This window comes from Myotis brandtii, unplaced genomic scaffold (genome assembly GCF_000412655.1).
Source record: "Myotis brandtii unplaced genomic scaffold, ASM41265v1 scaffold45, whole genome shotgun sequence".
In the NCBI taxonomy this organism is placed as follows: Eukaryota; Metazoa; Chordata; class Mammalia; order Chiroptera; family Vespertilionidae; genus Myotis; species Myotis brandtii.
In genome coordinates, this window is record NW_005367209.1 from 3,006,006 (window position 1) to 3,024,671 (window position 18,666).

At 39.1% G+C, this 18,666-nt stretch overlaps 1 protein-coding gene across 1 annotated transcript in view; it reads right to left on the bottom strand.

The window, feature by feature from the left end:
• PLCB1 (phospholipase C, beta 1 (phosphoinositide-specific)) overlaps positions 1-15,991 on the bottom strand; it is a 616,974-nt gene extending 600,983 nt beyond the window's left edge. The window contains exons 1-2 of the mRNA XM_005874740.2: positions 15,965-15,991; positions 15,663-15,740 (exon numbers count right to left, since the gene is read on the bottom strand). Coding sequence (XP_005874802.1) covers positions 15,663-15,740; positions 15,965-15,991 — 105 coding nt within the window. The remainder of the gene's footprint in view (positions 1-15,662; positions 15,741-15,964) is intronic.
• Between the last annotated feature and the right edge of the window lie 2,675 nt (positions 15,992-18,666).

Here is an 18,666-nt window from a genome sequence, read left to right on the forward strand (position 1 = left end):
GAGCCAGTTGTTAAACATTTACTGGGACAACACTGGACTCCTCTCATTGAGTCAACATTCTAACAGGGAAGCTCGACATTACATAACTGTACAAAGAATTTGATTCCAATTGTGAAGAAGTGTGGTGGCTAAGCAGGGAAGGGAGACCACACATATTCCAAGCAGAGAGGAAGTACTGTGAAGACCTCAAGCAGAAAGGAATACACTACATCTGACAATGGAAGAAGGCTAGTGTGGCGGAAGCACAAAAAGTGAGGGGCCAAGAGCTTGAAAGGGAAATGGAGGAGGTATGAAGAGAGACTTCCAGGGTTCAGATGGCGCAATTCTGTGAAGGGCGGTGCCATTATTAAGGCAGCAGGACCAGGTCAGAGGTGAAGGGAGAAAGAGAAGGATGCCAATCTTAGAAATGTTAGGTTTCAGGGATCTCAGGGACACTGGATGATGATGTAAAACTGGAAGCCACTGTGTCCAGATGGTAAATGAAGCTATAATTGAAGATGAGACTCTGGCGAGTGGAGAGAGACTGTAAGATATAGTTAGCAAAGTAAACTGAGTAGTTGGGGTGAAGGGAAAAAGTATCAGAGCAAAGAAGTCAAGAAAACAAAAAATGTTTCAGGGGAAATGGGGCAATTAACAATGTAAAATCTAATAAAAGATCAAGCACCAAGAGAGCTAAAAATGGCCAATATGGCTTTTTGGTGCCTTTAGAAAGAATAGTTTGGAGCAGCGATGGGTACAGGATTCTGGTTGATATGGATTGAGGAGTTGGTGGAAGGTATGAAGCGGGCAGAGAGTATAACCAGTAAAGATGTTTGCTATAAAAACAAAGGAGAAAGAAAGGAAAGCAGCCAGTTTGGGTCTAGAGAGGGTATAAGGTTTTCTTTCAAGAAGGGAGAGGCTTGTCATGGTTACTATTATTGCATGGATCTTATTAAAGGGAAATATTGATAACACAAGAAATAGATGAGATAAATGTCCATGTAAAAGTATTGAAAGTCAGAGTTCAAGGTCAAAGAGGTAGGGATGGCCTGGGAAAGCAGGAAGAGAGAGCAGCTAAAGACAAAGGTGGGCCTCTGGGCTGGTGGCAGAAAGTAGGTGGGGATGCCTGTCCTCCAGTGTCCTCTCTTTCCTCTAGAAATAGGAGGTCACATAAACTGCTAAGGTTGAGGCAACTGGAGATTTACAGAAGGAGAAGGTGCTAATGAATGAGTAACAGGAAAAGTCAATGAATTTGTATCCTGACAGGCCTGTAATCTTACAAGGGACACACAGCTTTGCTAAGTCTTGTTCATTTGACCAGCACTGACTGAGCAATTACTGTATATTAGCAGTGTATTAGAAATGCTAAACATGGGATAAAGATCTTGAATTCAAAGACTTCATCATCTAATGGGCAGTAAAATGAGTTAGACAAAATTAGCACAGGATTAAAAGTGCGAAGGTGAAGGAAACCTTGAGGTATGCTAGCCTGGCCAGGTTAAAAACAGCCTTCCAGGAAAATAAACTGCTACAGCTGCAGTTCCCCCAGTGGGAAGTAGGGGAAATCATCCAATTGATTAATTAATAAGATAGTATACACAAAGCACCTTGGCATGATGTTTACAACACAAAAGTTTATCAACACATTCAACTTTCCTTCCCTAGAAAGCTTCCTGGTACCACTCAGACTATTAGGCTAACATATAAAGTTGCCATAAATTTCTATTTTATGCACAAATTTTCACTTTCCCCCATGTTTCCCAGGACATAGTCTTCCCCAACGCTGGCCAGCACCCATTAAAACTATCCTTGATAGCTAAAGTCCAATGTAGAAAAATATATGAAACAACTAACAATAATGTCTTGCATAGGGAATTGTAGCCACTGCATACATAAAGATTTCACAAATTATATCCCTTCATTTACTTCTCTTTTATGTTTAGGGGCTAGATGCAGCAGGATCCTAGATATCTGAGTCATTGATTATTTTTTCAATAAATAAATGTTCAGTGTATCAGTTAGCAATCTGGATCCCAAAGGGACAACACTGCATCTTAAAACAGCTTCGACAATGATGTGAACTGATTAGCTCATTAATTGAAGTGGCCTGATCTGGCATCTCAAATGATGTCACCAAGGACTTGGTTTGCCCTGGTTTATCTTCTGCAGGGTTAACCTAATCATTAGGCTCCCAAAGTGGTATCTGAATCCCAACATCTTCACTGATGGGAGAAAAATAAAATCAGGTCCATATAACATCCTTGCAACTCATGTTCCAGCAAATGAGAGAAAGGGTCTTTGGCTATAAGTCAAGGACACTTTCCCTCATTTTATTTTTCATTGGCTCTGAATAGACCATTGTTGATCCAATCTCTAAGCAATGACATCCAAACATCTTTCAGTGATAGAAATGTCCTTTAACTGTACCTGTCCACAGATGGCTACTGAGCACTTGAAATGCAGCTAATGTGGCTGAGAAAATATTTTTTTAATTAAAATTTGAATGTAAAAGTCAATATGTGTCTAGAGCAGTGGTCGGCAAACTGCGGCTCGGCAAACTGCGGCTCGCGAGCCACATGCAGCTCTTTGGCCCCTTGAGTGTGGCTCTTCCACAAAATACCGGCTCTTCCACAAAATACCGACTTCTGCGCATGGGCCACGAAGTTTCAATCGCACTGTACGTGGGCGCCTGCACGTGGTATTTTGTGGAAGAGCCACACTCAAGGGGCCAAAGAGCTGCATGTGGCTCGCGAGCCGCAGTTTGCCGAGCCGCAGTTTGCCGACCACTGCTCTAGACACATATGGCTCGAGAGCCACCGTTTGCCGACCACGGGCTAGAGGCTACTGGTTGGTCAAACTACTCAGTGCCCACTGCCTTGAACTGGGGATAAAGTTAATCCCATTCAAAAAAAAAAAGTTAATCCCATTCATTCCCCAAAAGAAGTCATTCTGCCTGGTGTTCCAGACCCACCATTTTTATTTCCCAGAGATTAACAGCCCAATTCAGCATGAAAGCTTTTGCCAGGGGGTCATTTTTATAAATCTTACCTAGCACAATGCCACATGAAAGTCACGCTGGAATAATAGCCATTTAAAGCTCAGAGTGACCTAGGGGCGCACATACTTCAGATGCATATTTCACAGAGACGAAATGGGCTTGGAGCATCAATTATTTGCTTATGGCTTTTATGACCAGGGCCTGGATACGCTGACCTTCAACCACTTTTCCACTGCGAAGTTCAGTCTTTATGCCACAGCATTCAATAAGCCCAATGTGACAGAACCAATTTCATTCCACACGAAGCTTCAGAATGATTAGCTTATTGAAGCTTCTAGTAAAGGATTTTACCAGAGAGACCCAATATTTTACCCTCAAAAGTCTAAATGAGACAAATAGGTCATGTAAATGAGATGAGGTAAGCTGGCCTGGTGGGGAATGTGGCGGATGGGTACCACATGCCCTGTCTAAAGCAGGCAGCCAAATGTGACCAGAAGGCTATGTCCACCAGTGTTGCCATGCCTTCTGATTTTCCGAGGAATCCACATTTGTATATGAACTCCCCAGATTTTTAAATGCTGGCCACTCGAGCTTATATTGTAAGTTGTTATGTAGGCTAAGCAAGATCTGTCTGCGAAAGGGTTTCCAGGGGTGGGCAAACTTTTTGACTCGAGGGCCACTGAGCTTATATTGTAAGTTGTTATGCAGGCTAAGCAAGATCTGTCTGCGAAAGGGTTTGGCCTCTAGTCTGCACCATGTGGTATAGAGTTATAAAGTCTGACCTGAAAATTAAAGCCTCAGAGTAGTTGCTGATACGGTCTTTTTTTTTTTAGTTTTATTCAGCCGGATCCGGCCCGTGGGCCGTAGTTTGCCCACAGCTGGTTTAGCCTCTAGTCTGCACCGTGTGGTATAGAGTTATAGAGTCTGACCTGAAAATTAAAGCCTCAGAGTAGTTGCTGGTGCTGGTGCCCATGTGTGCCCAGGATGCCAACTGACAGCTTCCAATTGCAACCAGGGCTGAAGGCTTTCTCATCCTACTGGTCTGGAGCCCCTCAACCACTGCGGGGCTGGCAGATGTGCTAAGGACCTAACAGCCCTGGAGAGAGCTGCCCTCCAACACTGACAGGCGGGACCTTGTGGGTAAATACCACAGTGCTCTCGCCCTCAGTTGGGATAATTCTGAGCTATGTTTCACGCTGGTCTCCCAGGGCTCCCAGTAGGATGGAACTTCCATTGCCCAGAGCATAAGCCATTGGATAATTCGCACTGTACTGGCTGCATTTCCCTTGCCTGTCTTGCTTCCCCACTGCCCTGTCCACGCTTCCTGGAGTCACCTTCCAAATAAGCTCCTTGAGTTTGAATCCTCGCCCTGGGGTCAGCTGCTGGCAGAATCCATCCTACAAACACCATCAACCTGAAACCGCTTTAGTATTTTGTCCGTTTTGTTTTGTATTGTTTCCCTCCAGTAAGGCATGAAATATGTCAGGGCTACACTACATAAAAGATTCACATCATCTAAAGTCCCAGCTACTCTGGCATTCTGATGGCTCAATATTCACAACATAGTGCTGAGACGGCCGCCCTCGCCATGATGAAGCCATGCTACAGAAACAAATGTTTATCTAAAAATAGAATCCATTATGATACCAGCATGACAGTTAATTTCTTAGCATAGCAACTAGTTCTGGCCCATAAAACTTTCATTGAGGCATTCACTTCCAGCAGGTGCACTGCTCACCACGCTGCACGGCGATTTCCGGGCCCTGGAGCCTCAGTGGGGGGTGCTGCACAGTGACAAAGAAATCTCATGCAAAAGCACTCTCCTCACAGGGCACTCTCCCTATAGAAGACAGGATTGAAAACCGAAAATTCTAATGGGACAAACGTGAATTTTACTATTTTCATATGTATTGCGTAGAGTGATTATAACCAGCTTCCTGTCGCGCCTGTATGGGATCTGGCTCGTTCTCATTTCCCTGTGGTTTATGTGTTAATAAAGGAAGGATTCCTACAAATTAATAAGAAATGAGATGTTGTCATTTAGCAAGATGATAATCTGCTTCTGTATTCATAATACAAATTTAAGATATCAAATAAAATTATATAAAATTGTCTCTAAAACCACATTTGCTTATTCAACAACAACGCAGCTCATTTAATTAAATATGGAATTCAAATAGCAACTTCGTCTAATTGAGGATCTAGAAAAACATAAACATAGAGGTTAGTAAACAGGCCTTGAATGCTGAGGACATGTTCAGTGAGGATATAACAAAGAGCTAATATGCGGAACATTCAGGGAACAGAAATTAAATACATTTTCATTAACTGAATTTAACAAAAGTATCTATTTTGATTCAATCTTAGACATTGAGAATCTTCCTTAAAAAGCTAGCAATTTCCTGCCTTTCTACATCCAGTATAGGGACTATTATTTATCGTAGCCAGATAATTCAGCATCTTGCTGGACCTCTGGGTGCTCAAGCTGAGAATTACTCCTGATAGAAATGAGGCCACAAACAGGAAAGGCAGAGTGAGCACATCCTCTCAGGAAGTTTACTGAATTAATTTGTGATGTCAGCTTGCTTTCTATTAGTGTTCACCTTGGCTGCACATTAGAATCCAATGAGAGAAGCTTTCAAAAAAAAGTCCAAGGTCCTGACCACACCACAGAGCAATTAAATCTGACTCCCCCGGGGCTGGGCCCAGGCACGAGCACTGTTTTAAGCTCTCCAGGTGATCTCAATGTGCAGCCCAAGCTGAGAATTACTGCACACTGCTTGCCTCTTCCTCACAAAAGTAATGTCGACAGGTTTCTTTTCAGAAAACTCGCAGGGAAATAACTCGCAGGGAAATTTAACTTTACACATCAAACGGGTTCTTTAAAAAGCAAAAGGTGAAGAACCAGGACACTCAGCCAGACTGCCTGGGTTCTACTCCTGCCTCTGATATTAACCAACTGGCTGACCAGGATTCATTACTTCTATGTGCACGTCAATGTGCTCACCTGTGAATGTGGATAACAGCCCTGTCCTCATCGGCTTATGGAAGTGATTATGTGAGTGAGTGAGTGAGTGAGTGAGTGAGTGAGTACATATGTATTAGAACAGTGCCTGGCATGCAGAAAACACCATATGTGTATTTGCTATTATTGGTGATGATGTTAATAATAAAAACAATAATTTAAAGGTATGTGCAAATTGAATTAGAGCATGTTCAAAGTTTGTGTTTTTCCCTTTTTAATTTTAAACAATAATAAAATATGAAAAATGGACTAATCTTTTTGTTACTTTTTTATTGTGATAAAAGTGTAAATTACTCACCTGTCCATCCAATTTTTTTGTTTATAAAAGCTTTGTTTTTTATTTTTGTTTTTAAATATTGTTATGTAATTTTAAACAATAATAAAATATGAAAAATGGACTAGTCTTTTTTTACTTTTTTATTGTGATAAAAGTGTAAATTACTCAACTGTCCACCCAATTTTTTTGTTTGTATAAGCTTTGTTTTTTATTTTTGTTTTTAAATATTGTTATTTTTTCAATATAGTTGACATACAATATTATATTGGTTTCAGGTGTACAACCCAGTGATTAGACATTTATACAAAGTAATCAACCCAATAAATCTAGTACCCATCTGACACCATCCACAGTTATTACAATAATATTAACTATATTCCCTATGCTGTACTTTACATCCGTGACTGTTTTTACAACTGGAAATTTGTACTAACCAGAAGAGAAAAAGGGACTTATCTTGCTGATTAAATATAGAAAGAGCTTGACAAAGACCCCATCAGTAGGGTCAAACAATCTTGGATTGGCAAGAAAAGGAACTGAAGAAAAAAACAAACATGCTCACTCTATCTACATCTGTAATTCAAACAAAGGAGCATGACATTGTGTCAATACCAAGTATCTGGGAATTTTATTCACAACAAAGCAATTGGGTTTTCCACATAACAGGAAATCAAATTATGAACAATGGCAAAATGTGTTTCCTGGACACACTCCTCCAATCCACTGTCTCAAACTAAATTTTGTATCAAAGGTACAAATATCCCATTATGACAGCTCCATAGCATGGAAAGCATTTAATATAATTTCTCCCATAAAACTGGAAATAGCTAAATGTAAGCACCTCAAAAAACTGAGGCATAATTTTGTAATTAAATTACACGGGGGTGAGTAGGTTTACAGTTGTTCCTATGAAAAAAAGACATGTTCTTATGGAAAAAGACTATTACAACAGCTTTAACTCTGTGTTGTGCATGCTCATAACTATAAACCTACTTTTGCCCAATCTATATTAGCAGTAATCGATTCTGAATTAAAGCCAGGGTATTATACATTTCTCAGCTCTGCTTACAATGTATTCATATGAGCTTTGCTGTTGTTCTTCACATGGTGAAGTGCTGTGATGATGACATGAAAATCGTATCAATGCACTTATACCCTATAAATTATTCCAAAGAAACTGCAATGATGCCATTTCATAATACATTCCAAAAGGATACACTTCAGTAAAAAATTCTACTAAAAAACCATGAATCCCAACCTCCAAGAAGAACTTGTGAAAGATTTCACTTTAATAACATTCCTTGTTATGCTGCATCTATGTAACCTAAGCAATCGTAACATTTGGTTTTCCTACAAGAGCTGGAGTTTTCAGGCAAAAACTTTGGGGCCTATGCCAGTGAAAAGAAGGTCGGGTTAAGAATAAATGGAGCTTAAACGGTAAGTGGATTTGATGAGGAAAGATTTGTTGCTCAGCAATTTGACAGACTACAGACCATCTCAGTTACACAACAAAACACTAAAAGTTTAATCTCTAAGGATCTGGTACCTGTGAAGGAGAAGGATGACAATATGGCTGTGATAACCCTGAAGTGTTATCTTAGGAAAAAAGACACAGACAACAAAGGTAGAGTCCAATTCTTCCTGTGAATAATGTCATTTTCTCCTCCAAGACCTTTAAATCATTTTACAGGTTATTCTAAAAGATTCTTCAAATTCCCAAGGGTCCAAAAAACTTTCACCTATGATGGAGTATTTAATAGAGAGTTATCCTAAGAAGAAAAGTCTTCTAAATAATAAATCCCTTCTTTTGCCTTCCATGGCTCTGTTCCCAAAATATTAGGAAAAACATAAAGATCATATCTGCCCAAACAGACCTAAGTTTCAATGCTTTAGATCAAAGCGCAGGCTACATAGAAAACAAGTCACTATTACCTTAAGAAGAAAAAAATAGGTTTAAAAGTATACGCAAACAGATGGTCAGTTAGCTTTCAAAACAGCACATCTGTGGTCCCTAACAATTAGCTAGGGACTAATTGTTTAGTCAGAGACAAATTGTTTATTACATACCAATAATAAAAGCCACCTCAATGGACCGTGAGGGCATTATGCTAGGTGAAATATGCCAGACGGAGAAAAAAAAATCTACTTATGGAAACAGAAAATATAAAAGTAGAAAAGTGGTTGCCAGAAACAGGAATGAGTGCAGGGGATTGCAGTTTTGGTAAAAGGATACAAACTTTGTTATAAGATGAATAAGGTCTGAGAATCTAAGGGTATAACATGGTGTCTATAACTGATAACACATTATTATATGTTCTCACACAAAAACAATAATAAATATGTGAGGTGATGGATGTGTTAACTAGACAAGGAGAGGGGAATCCTTTCACAATGTATAGCCAAATCAAATCTGTACACTTTAAATATCTTATAGTTTTATTTGTCAATTAAATCTCAATACACATGAAATTTTAAAAATTTAAATTAAATTATCAATTTTTAAAGCCACCACAAAGGGCTGAGAGTTTACAAATTGCCAGACTAGACACTTTATGTATCACATTTAGCAACAAGTCTAAAGAGTAATTCCTCACTTTACTGATGATGAAACCGAAGCTTACACTGTTGAAGAGATTCTCCAGGTTCCAGTACCTCTTACTAAGGAATCCTTCTAATACCCTCAATTGAGGGACATCTGTATTAACTTGTCAAGCATTAAGTACCTACACATGGACTCTAGTAAAATTCATTTATTTTAAAAGTTGTTTCAGGATAAATCGGGAGTGGGGAGTCAAGACCGGAAGGGAAGGAAACCCATAAAAGGTATGTTTTCAAGCCAGTTACCACTTTTCCCACTAGAGAGAGCTAGGAAAAGACATAACCCATGTACTTTTGAATTTTCCCACCCAAGAGGTGAGGGAGCTGTGGTATTTACTCATCAAACTCCTTGAGTCAGGTTGGGTGTTAATTTCCAGGAACTTCCCAGTATAGATGTGGGCGGCAAAATGAGCTCCAAGTGGCCTAGAAAAGCACAGGAATGAATGCTGGCCACTAGGTTCCTACTTATGGCCTCTGGAGTACCAGAGACTTCAGTGTGGATTGCATGCTATGTCTGCTCTAGCTATTAATTTCTTCAAAGACTCAGGGAGGGGAAAGGAAAAGAGTTAGGTCTTAGATGCTACTGGTTAGTTGGCAATGATTGGTGTATGTTGCAAGCCAAGCAACAATCCCAGTTCTCCAAAAGCAGTCCTCACATGCGTTTTGCTTTTTTCTAAGGTAATTTTAGTTATCATTTTACGCTTTCAGGGAAGCTACCAAATAAAAATGAATAGAGTTCATCTTTTTATAACCCCACCATTACACTCAAGCGACTGTTCAGTGCCTTACCCCATTCACCACACACTACGAATGTCAACATTGATGTTTTGGGGATCTACTAAAGAAGAGTGTCCAGAAGAGGAAGCACCATTGTTAAACAATGATTAATGGAAGGGGTGGTGCCAGGTGGTTCTTTAGGGAAGCCAGAAGAATTGTCTCATAGGATATTCCTAGATTTTCCCATAGAAGTATATAATGCTTTATTCAGAATATTATTGAACTCTGGACTCCTATGCTGAAATATGTCAGGATGGCTTATGTAAATTTTCATTTTTAAACTCTGCTTTTGAACTCTATAAAAAAAAATGCAGGCATAACAGAAGGCAGTCAATAGTCGCTATTAATAGAAACTTAGTCATTGCTCTGTACAAGGATCCCAAATGGTGTCTCATGTCAAAGCACAGGCCAGAACAAGATGGCAGACGCAGCAGATGGTAGAGCCCATGGCACCTGTCCTGATTTCCCAGAAATGACGGAATATGCAGGTGTAAATTGAGGTCTACAAGCTATAATCATGGGTAAACAGAAAGGGTTGCACTTGTTGAATCAAAAAGTATGAAAGGCAGAAGATAAATGGAATCAAAATGAAATAGGAAATGACATCAGTGCTCAAAGGCATTAAGACATAGGAGCGAACCTATGGGCCAGCAGACCAAGTGGTGCAGGTGTCAGCATTAAGAGCGAGATGGGAGCATAACTGAGGTCAACCTGCCATCCCAGCTCCTATGTCCCATACCCACCACACCCTGAGCTAGAAGAAAGACACAGGAGAGGGTGCTATCATAGCTGGATCTAACCAGAAAGAAGGGAGCCACCAGCCACAGGGCTACCCATTTAAAGAAATCAAATTTAGAGCCTCACCTCAGAACAGTCCCCCAAATACACTATGTGATTGCCATTGTCTGAATGTTTGCCCACCACCCCCATTCATATGCTGAAAACCTAATGCCCAAGGATGGCATTAAGAGGTGGGGCTTTGAGGAGGTGATTGGGTCCCGAGGGGAGAGTCCTTACCAATGGAAATAGTGCCTTTACAAAAGCGTCTCCTGAGAGATTCCTAACCCCTCCCACCAGGTGAGGATGCAAGGAGAGGTCTGCACCAGAAGATGGCCCTCACTGGACCCTACTGGCACTCTGCTCTTGGACTTGCAGCCTCCAGAACTGTGAGAAATAAGCATCTGTTGTTTATAAGCTACCCAGTCTGTAGTATTTTGTTATAACAGCCCAAATGGGTTAAGTTAATTATACATGGATTAAAAGCCCAAATTAATAATAATATAATGGGGATGATGCATAAGAAAGGCCTAAATAAAGCAAAAAGGGAAAAAGGTTAAAATGTGGATATATCAAAGTTGAAAATGTCAAGACATCTTTTGTCATGCCTAAGTGAAAAGTTAAGAAATTCAAAGACAAGCCACAGACAGGAAGAAAGTATTTGCAACATTTATAACAGCTGAAGGAATAGCTTCTAGAATACAGAGAGAACTCTCAGCACAGGCAAGGGATATAGTAAGTAATTCATATAAGAAAAAAGAGAAATGGCCCACAAATGTATGAAAACATACACAGCTTACTAGCAAATCAGGCAATAGTAAATTAAAACAGAGGTACAACGGGTGTAGCAGATTGGCAAAAATTAAAATGATTCTTCATAGCATTGATGGGATTTAAGGAAACAGTTCCTCTCACATAAGACTGGCAGGATTATAAAATGACACAACTATGAAATAAAATTTAGGATACGTAGAGCCTTCAATCAGCAATTGTACTTCTGAGAATTTACCTCCGGGAAACCCTGGCCCACATACCCAGAGAGGGGTACCCAGGGCTGGGTGTTCTTATAGGATTGTTATCTACAGCCCCAAATTAGAAACAAACACCAACACTCCAACAATGAGAAATGTTTTCTGTTAAATAGACGTTAGTAACCCATCCCATGGTATATGATAGAGCAATTTAAAAGAATGGGGTAGATACACATGTACTTACATGAACAGTTCTCTAAGACATCTGTAAAGTGAAAAGCAAGTTTGTGGACACAAGTAGAACAAAATGAAATAGTTCCACAGTTAATGCATGTACAGCTTCATGTAAAAGACCCCTGGAAAGAGAGCATGAAGCTGTTTACCAGTATTGACTGTGGAGAGAGGACTAGGGTTGGGGTCAACGGTGGGCAGGGTGAAGGACATACAGACTGCTTTACTCTCTAGCACAAAGAACATGTTTGTATATTACCTGCAAAACTGAAAACCAATAAAATCTGTAACAAGAAAAAGAGAGAGGAAGTAGCTGGAGTCGTTCATTTAAAGTGTGTATTGTTCCTCCCATTTCTCTTTAATTTAATGATGTGTTCTGCCCCTCCCAGAACTCCTGCTTTAGGGATACAAGGAAGAGTTTACTCAACTATATTGAACTTCCTGGATCTGAACTACACTACGTAGTGACTAGTTTTATTTTTACACCAACCTTGGCACCGAAGCAGGGCATCGAGTTGCAAGGCAAAGGTCTACTTTGTTTTGTATTCTAGCAGGATAGGTTTTTATTAGCTCTTTAACATTGACCCCTTTCTTTCCTTCTCCAGCTTGTCTTCCAAAATTGTGATGCAGATTCTCCTTGTGGGTCACATGGTTGTGATGGCTGACCCTTCTTGTGTTGGTTTCTGGTCCCAATATGGATGGCACAGCTCCAAAAAAAAGGCACAGCCTAATAAGTGCCCGGGCTGGGCGGGAGCCCCTTCTCACCCAGGGTTACAAATAAACTGATCCCCTTCACATAATACACATGGACACAAGAAAAAAAACACCAGGCTTAAAACATCACATTCAGAAACTCATTCTTGCTTACTACAGTCAATAAGATTTACAGAGCTAACAATAAAAAAGGAAAGAATAATGAAAATTAAGTGTATAGTGGGAACAAAGTATAAGCAGGTATCCCGTAAGATGGTGTGCGTATTTATCTGCTTCTACCCATCCCAAACATGCTCTCAATGTTTCACCAAAGGTACCTAAAAATCAATGGCTAGCTCTGGCTTTGAATCCCTAAATCTATCATCTGAGCTGCCTGTCTTCTTTGCCACCGATCATTTGTAGGGTGACAAACCAAAGGAGGGGGTTAGGGAAAGGAGCATGTCATTGTCCCTGAGGATGAAATCAGTGGCTTATAATGAATGGGTGGCTCTACTCAATGGTATAAGGCAGCCATGATGGGAGAGAGGACGTGGGTAAGATACTGTGTAAAATGTTCGGATTTTCCTCCAGTGCTATAACAAGAAAGATCTTGTAACAATATGCTTTACCAAGAGCTTCTTAAAGCCACTCAGCTCGCCTCCCAGCAGACTAGGCATCCAGTGTTTACTAATCAAAGCATTTCAGTACAGGCTTCATGGACAAAGGGGAAAGGCTTTGGGAAGAAGCCAGAAGGGAGGTATAATACGCTAAGTACCAGTACAAGCTTCCAAATGAATGGAGAACACAGTGTGTAAAATGAAGAGCTAGCCTGGCCGGCATGGCTCCGTGGTTGCGCATCAACCTATGAATCAAGAGGTCACAGTTCCATTCCCAGTCAGGGCACATGCCTGGGTTGTTTGGCTCAATCCCCAGTGTGGGGTGTGTAGGAGGCAGCTGATCATTGATTCTCTCTCATCATTGATGTTTCTCTCTCTCTCTCTCTCCTTTCCTCTCTGAAATCAATAAAAATATATTTAAAAATAATAAAATAAAATCAAGGGATGAACTTCAAACCTCTTTTTTTCTCTGATATATCATCCCTACAATACACGTGAGAGATTCACATCACTAGCAGTAATTGTCAGCAAAAAGTATTTTAAAGAAAGTGGGCCTCTAAATAACATGGTGATTGTACCATTCAACTTCTAATGATCTTATGCAAAATACATGGACTGAAAGCTTGGCATGCCATCATCTGTAAGCACCACTTCTTTCTTCTAGCATCCATTTACTCTGCGCCACTCAGAGGAGTTCATCTCTAGAAGGGGATGTAGCACGCCTCTGGTTTCAGGGCTGGGCTTAAAGCAGAAGAACATGGTAACCTTGGAAGCATGGAAAGATTAATTTTTGTTCTTAAATCCTCTCATTTTGGGGTTAGTGATATATGATCACCGACAAAAAAAAAATAAACCTCCAACCTCTAATATAGATGACTGAAGGATGACTTGGGTACTTAAAAAGTAAAAAATAAAATTTGCCATCTCTTGGCTAGAACTACAAGATTAATATCCATGAAAAGAAAGGCAATAAATAGATAAAGGAAATTGCTACCTCATTATTTGTTTTCATTGGTCATAAACAGTACGGCAACCAAGAAAAAAAAAGGTTAGTAGATAAAAGTGAAAGAAATGTCCCTACATATGAAAATAAGTGTGAGTCAAAATACAGGAACAATAGAAATGCATCAAAGAGACTTAGGCCATAAAACCTTTCTCTTTCTTAAGCAAAGAAATATTTATGATTGGTCTTAGAGGGCAGCTTAGCTGACTTGCCATGAATTATTTAAAAATCCCAAATACCTTCCATTGCTTTTATAGAAGCTTGATTTACCAGTTGAAAAATCAAACTGACAGTTTAGCCTCTCATACAAATACCCAAACTTTTAAAATGCTCTAGGCATTATAAACATATCTTTCATGAATACAGTTTCAACACTCCTAAAAATAACCTTTAGGAGGAAAAAGAAAAACACAACTCTTTCAAGCCATTGTTTTATACATAACAGCAGGAAACCAAACAGCACGTCAAAGCCAACGTGATTAACACACTCAGTAATAAGCGTGAACATTAAATAGGAAATCTTACTCAAATACATTTTTTGACATTAGCTTGGGGTCTATGACTTAGCCCCCCAACATCTGTGGCCACAGATGATTCCAGGGAACCCATACTCAAAAGGAAACTGCAGGGCCACCAGGCTAAAATCTGCCTTAGGATGATAGTTAAAAAGGCCATTTCAGGACTGGCCTTGGAGACCAGCACCCTAAGAGTTTCACCCAGACTCAGCCCTGACCCCAAACACACCACAGCACAGGGCCAGTTTCCATACTGCTGCTCACAGGTGAAATCCAGGTTGTCCAGAAAGCAGAAGGTGAGACAGACAAACTATGGGTATAAGGACCTAATGTAAGGATGTGAAAAGGCTCATAGCAGCTCATAATTTGGTGCCCGGTACGCTATTGGGGTCAATATGTATTTAGCACTCTCCATAAAGCTGATCCCATCTCCAAATATCAGAATTTAGAGAGCCAAAATATCCTACGATCTATGGTCTCCTAGGTTCAAGTACAGAACCATAGCATCGTCTCTTGAAATAATAACCACTTTCTATGAATATTCTGGTCTAACTGCCCATTAAACGCCAAGTAAATATTATAATCTCCAGACACTCCACTTTTAATAATTCAATATGAAATCATCTCAATTGGTTTCATAATAAATGAGATTTTAAATTTATGATATGGTGAACAGAAAGCTAATGTGGGAAGAAATTCCTGAAAAATTAAACAGGTAGGCTAAAGGAATCTTATTCTTGGTTTTCTGAACAAATGATCAAGGCCACATTCCGCTGAGGCTAGGAGAACCCTTAATAAGCAGCAAAGAAGAGAGGGAAGAGAAAGAAAAAGCCGAAGTTATAGACACTAAGATCAAAAGTGTTTTCTCATCATTTTTCTTCATTCTTTATGGGTAGAGTTGGAGAAGGGACTTAAATCAGTAATATTGGCTAATTTTCTTCTACAACAAATGTAATTCACATTCCCATGTTCTTTTCCTGAAAACTACCAATTGTTCTAGGATTTAGAACATCTAATATGTCAGACTAGAGTCCTTGGAAAATCCTAAAATATTTCGATACTAGATATACTTTTGAAGTAGAATCTTTAAATAAGTTACAAGGGTCATCTATGAAATAGGTATACTTATGCAGATAAAAGAAATACCTTGCGAATCAGCAACCAACTGGATAATGTAAGAAAGACAAATATTACTTCTTACCTTGTTTTGATCTGTCCAGTAAAAGAAAAATCCCTGAGGGTCAGACCTCAAAATAATTGGAGTGACAGCAGTGGAGTCCTAGAAATGTAAGAAAATACATGTATATCAATATATATGCCTGTAGAAAATCCTACCCAGAAGTTACTCACAAGGTAATAATTATTAAGAGTTTCTCCAAGGTCATCAATTATTAATAAAAATTTCAAAAAAAAATAGACATGACATCTTTAATGTCATAGAATGATTAGTTACATAACTGAGGTACTAGTACTTTAGTAATGATCGGAATATTTGGATATTACGTGTAAAGGAAAAGTCCAGTAATGCATATGTTTATTTATTAAGACAGATTTTTTTTAAGGCATTGGTATGTTTTCTATTAAAAAGCTGCACAGACTGACAGATCTTAAGGGAGGGGGGTGGGGGGACAGGTAGAGAATGTCCAAAGAACTTATATGTATATATGCATAATTCATGGATACAGACAACAGTGTGGTAAAGGCTTGGGGTAGGGCTGGAACCAAGAGGAGCTGGGCAGTGGGAGGGAAATGGGGGACATCTGTAATACCCTCAACAATAAAAATAAATAATTTTTTAAAAAGCTATATTTAGTTTTCCAAATAATTTTAACACTACATATCATTATCTATATATATAAAAGCCTAAGCGATCAGCCAACCTTTCGACTGTTCGACCGGTATCTATGACGTGCACTGACCACCAGGGGGCAGATGCTTAACGCACAGGCATGGACACATGGAACAGACTAATGAATCTCAGAGGGATAAGGGGAGAGGGAGGGCAGGAAGAGATTAACCAAAGATCTTATATGCATACTAGAGGCCCAGTGCAAGGATTTGTGCAGCGGTGGGGTCCTTTGGCCTGGCCTGTGGGGATCAGGCCGAAACTGGCAGTCTGACATCTGCCAAGGGGTCCCAGATTGCGAGAGGGTACAGGCAAGATCAAGGGAAACCCACTGGTGCATGAATCCATGCACTGGGCCTCTAGTATATTTTATATGAATACAATTAATTAAAATCAATGCTTAAGATCATATTTTAAAATACATTTGTATTGTAAAACTATTTTTAATTGTGGTCAAGAGAGTAAACATAGCATTTGGGCATTGCCGTTTCCAAGATAACAGTTAATAAGGCCATCTTCTACATATTCATAAGGTTATACACAAAATTGTTATAAATCTAAATTTGCCATGATAAAAGAAAACATCACAGACAAATGTAAAGCATGCATATTGTAAAGCAAAATCTGCATGCTCTGTAATTATAATATTAAACATTTCTAAAATCTGTGTTCTTTCCTTTTGGCAATTTTCAGAAAGGCATACCATCTGCACAAGAAAACACATGTCATTGGATATGGATTTTTATACTGAAATACTTAGGCCTTTGCAGGAACTGCATTTTTTAAAAGAGACATAAATTACCAGTTTATTTCAAATTTTTGCATATGCATTATAACTGTGATATGTCATATTCTTTATCTGATCAAAAGGACTTGTAATGAAAATTAGAACATGCAGAGATAATTTGGGAATTTGGGATTCTTTTCCAGGTGGGAAAAATACATTGATGGTTTTGGTCCAAATGGTAAATTTTATTGGAAGAGCCAGGTTATAGAGGCTCTGGGGTTCAAATTTCTGCCGGTCCCATCTTGGTGCCCCATTCTACACAACCACAACTGAAAAGAAAATGAGATGATAATAATAATACCCACCTCAGAATGGTTTTGTGAGAATTAAATAGGATAATTTGGGTAAAGCACCTGGAACAATGTTTGGTAGATAAAAATGTGTACTATGGTTATAGGGAACTATGTTTACAAACTGATTTATTAAAAATATATTAAATGAAAGTTTATCATGGCATTCCTTTTTTACTTTGACAGACATATATGACATAAAACTTACCATTTTAAAATGTCAAGTTTAGTAGCATTAACTGCATTCATCACTACCACCCCCATCTCCAGAAATTTCATCTTCCCAAACTGAAACTCCATACTTCTCAAACACTAACTCTCCATTCCCTCCTCCCCACCCCACACCCCACCCTGCCCCTGGCAATCACCATTCTATGTCCTATCTCTATGAATTTGACTACTTTCCGTGCCTCAAATAAGTTGAATCATACAATATTTGTCCTTTTGTGTCTGGCTGATTTCACTTAGTATAATGTGTTCAAGGTTCATCCATGTTGTAGCACGAGTCAGAAGTCCCCTCTATTTTAAGGCTGAATAATATTCTATTGTATGCATATATCACATTTTGTTTACCCATTCATTCATCAATGGATATTTTTGTCTCCACCTTTGGGCTATTGCAAATAATGCTGCTGTGAACATGGGTCTACAAATATCAGTTTGTGTCCTTGCTTTCAACTGTTTTCAGTATATATCTAGAGCAGGAGCATATGATAGTTCTATATTTAATTTTTTAAGGAAATGCCATTCTGTTTTATCCTGATATTCTTAAAATTCACTTTTTACATGCAGTTTGAAATATATCTTTTACAAGGATTGTGCTGTTGCATAGAACTTCACCTGGAATTTTAAAATTTCAAAATTACTTTTAAATAACCAAAAAGACATTTTGGAAACAAATTTGATATTATAATGAAAGAATAATTTTTAAACTATTTTCAGTTTCTCCTATGAGATTACCCATTAAGAGTTTAGAGCAATATTTCCAATAAATCATAGCAATATTATCACTTCTGTTTCATCATCTGCACTTGTAGATTCAGGCAAAATATGTTTCCAACAGGCTGCACACAGCACACATCCCCACTTCCAGGTGAATCTGGGATTCACCAGGAAGCGTAACTTATTCTCGGGTCACTTCCTTTTCTTATCAGTGTCTGACAAGATTCTAATCAAAATCTTGGTGACAACTCACTGCAGGAATCAGACAATCACATATTAAAATTAGGAGAGTAAAACTACTCAAAATTTCTGGAACATCATAGGCTGCCTCGCTGTTTCA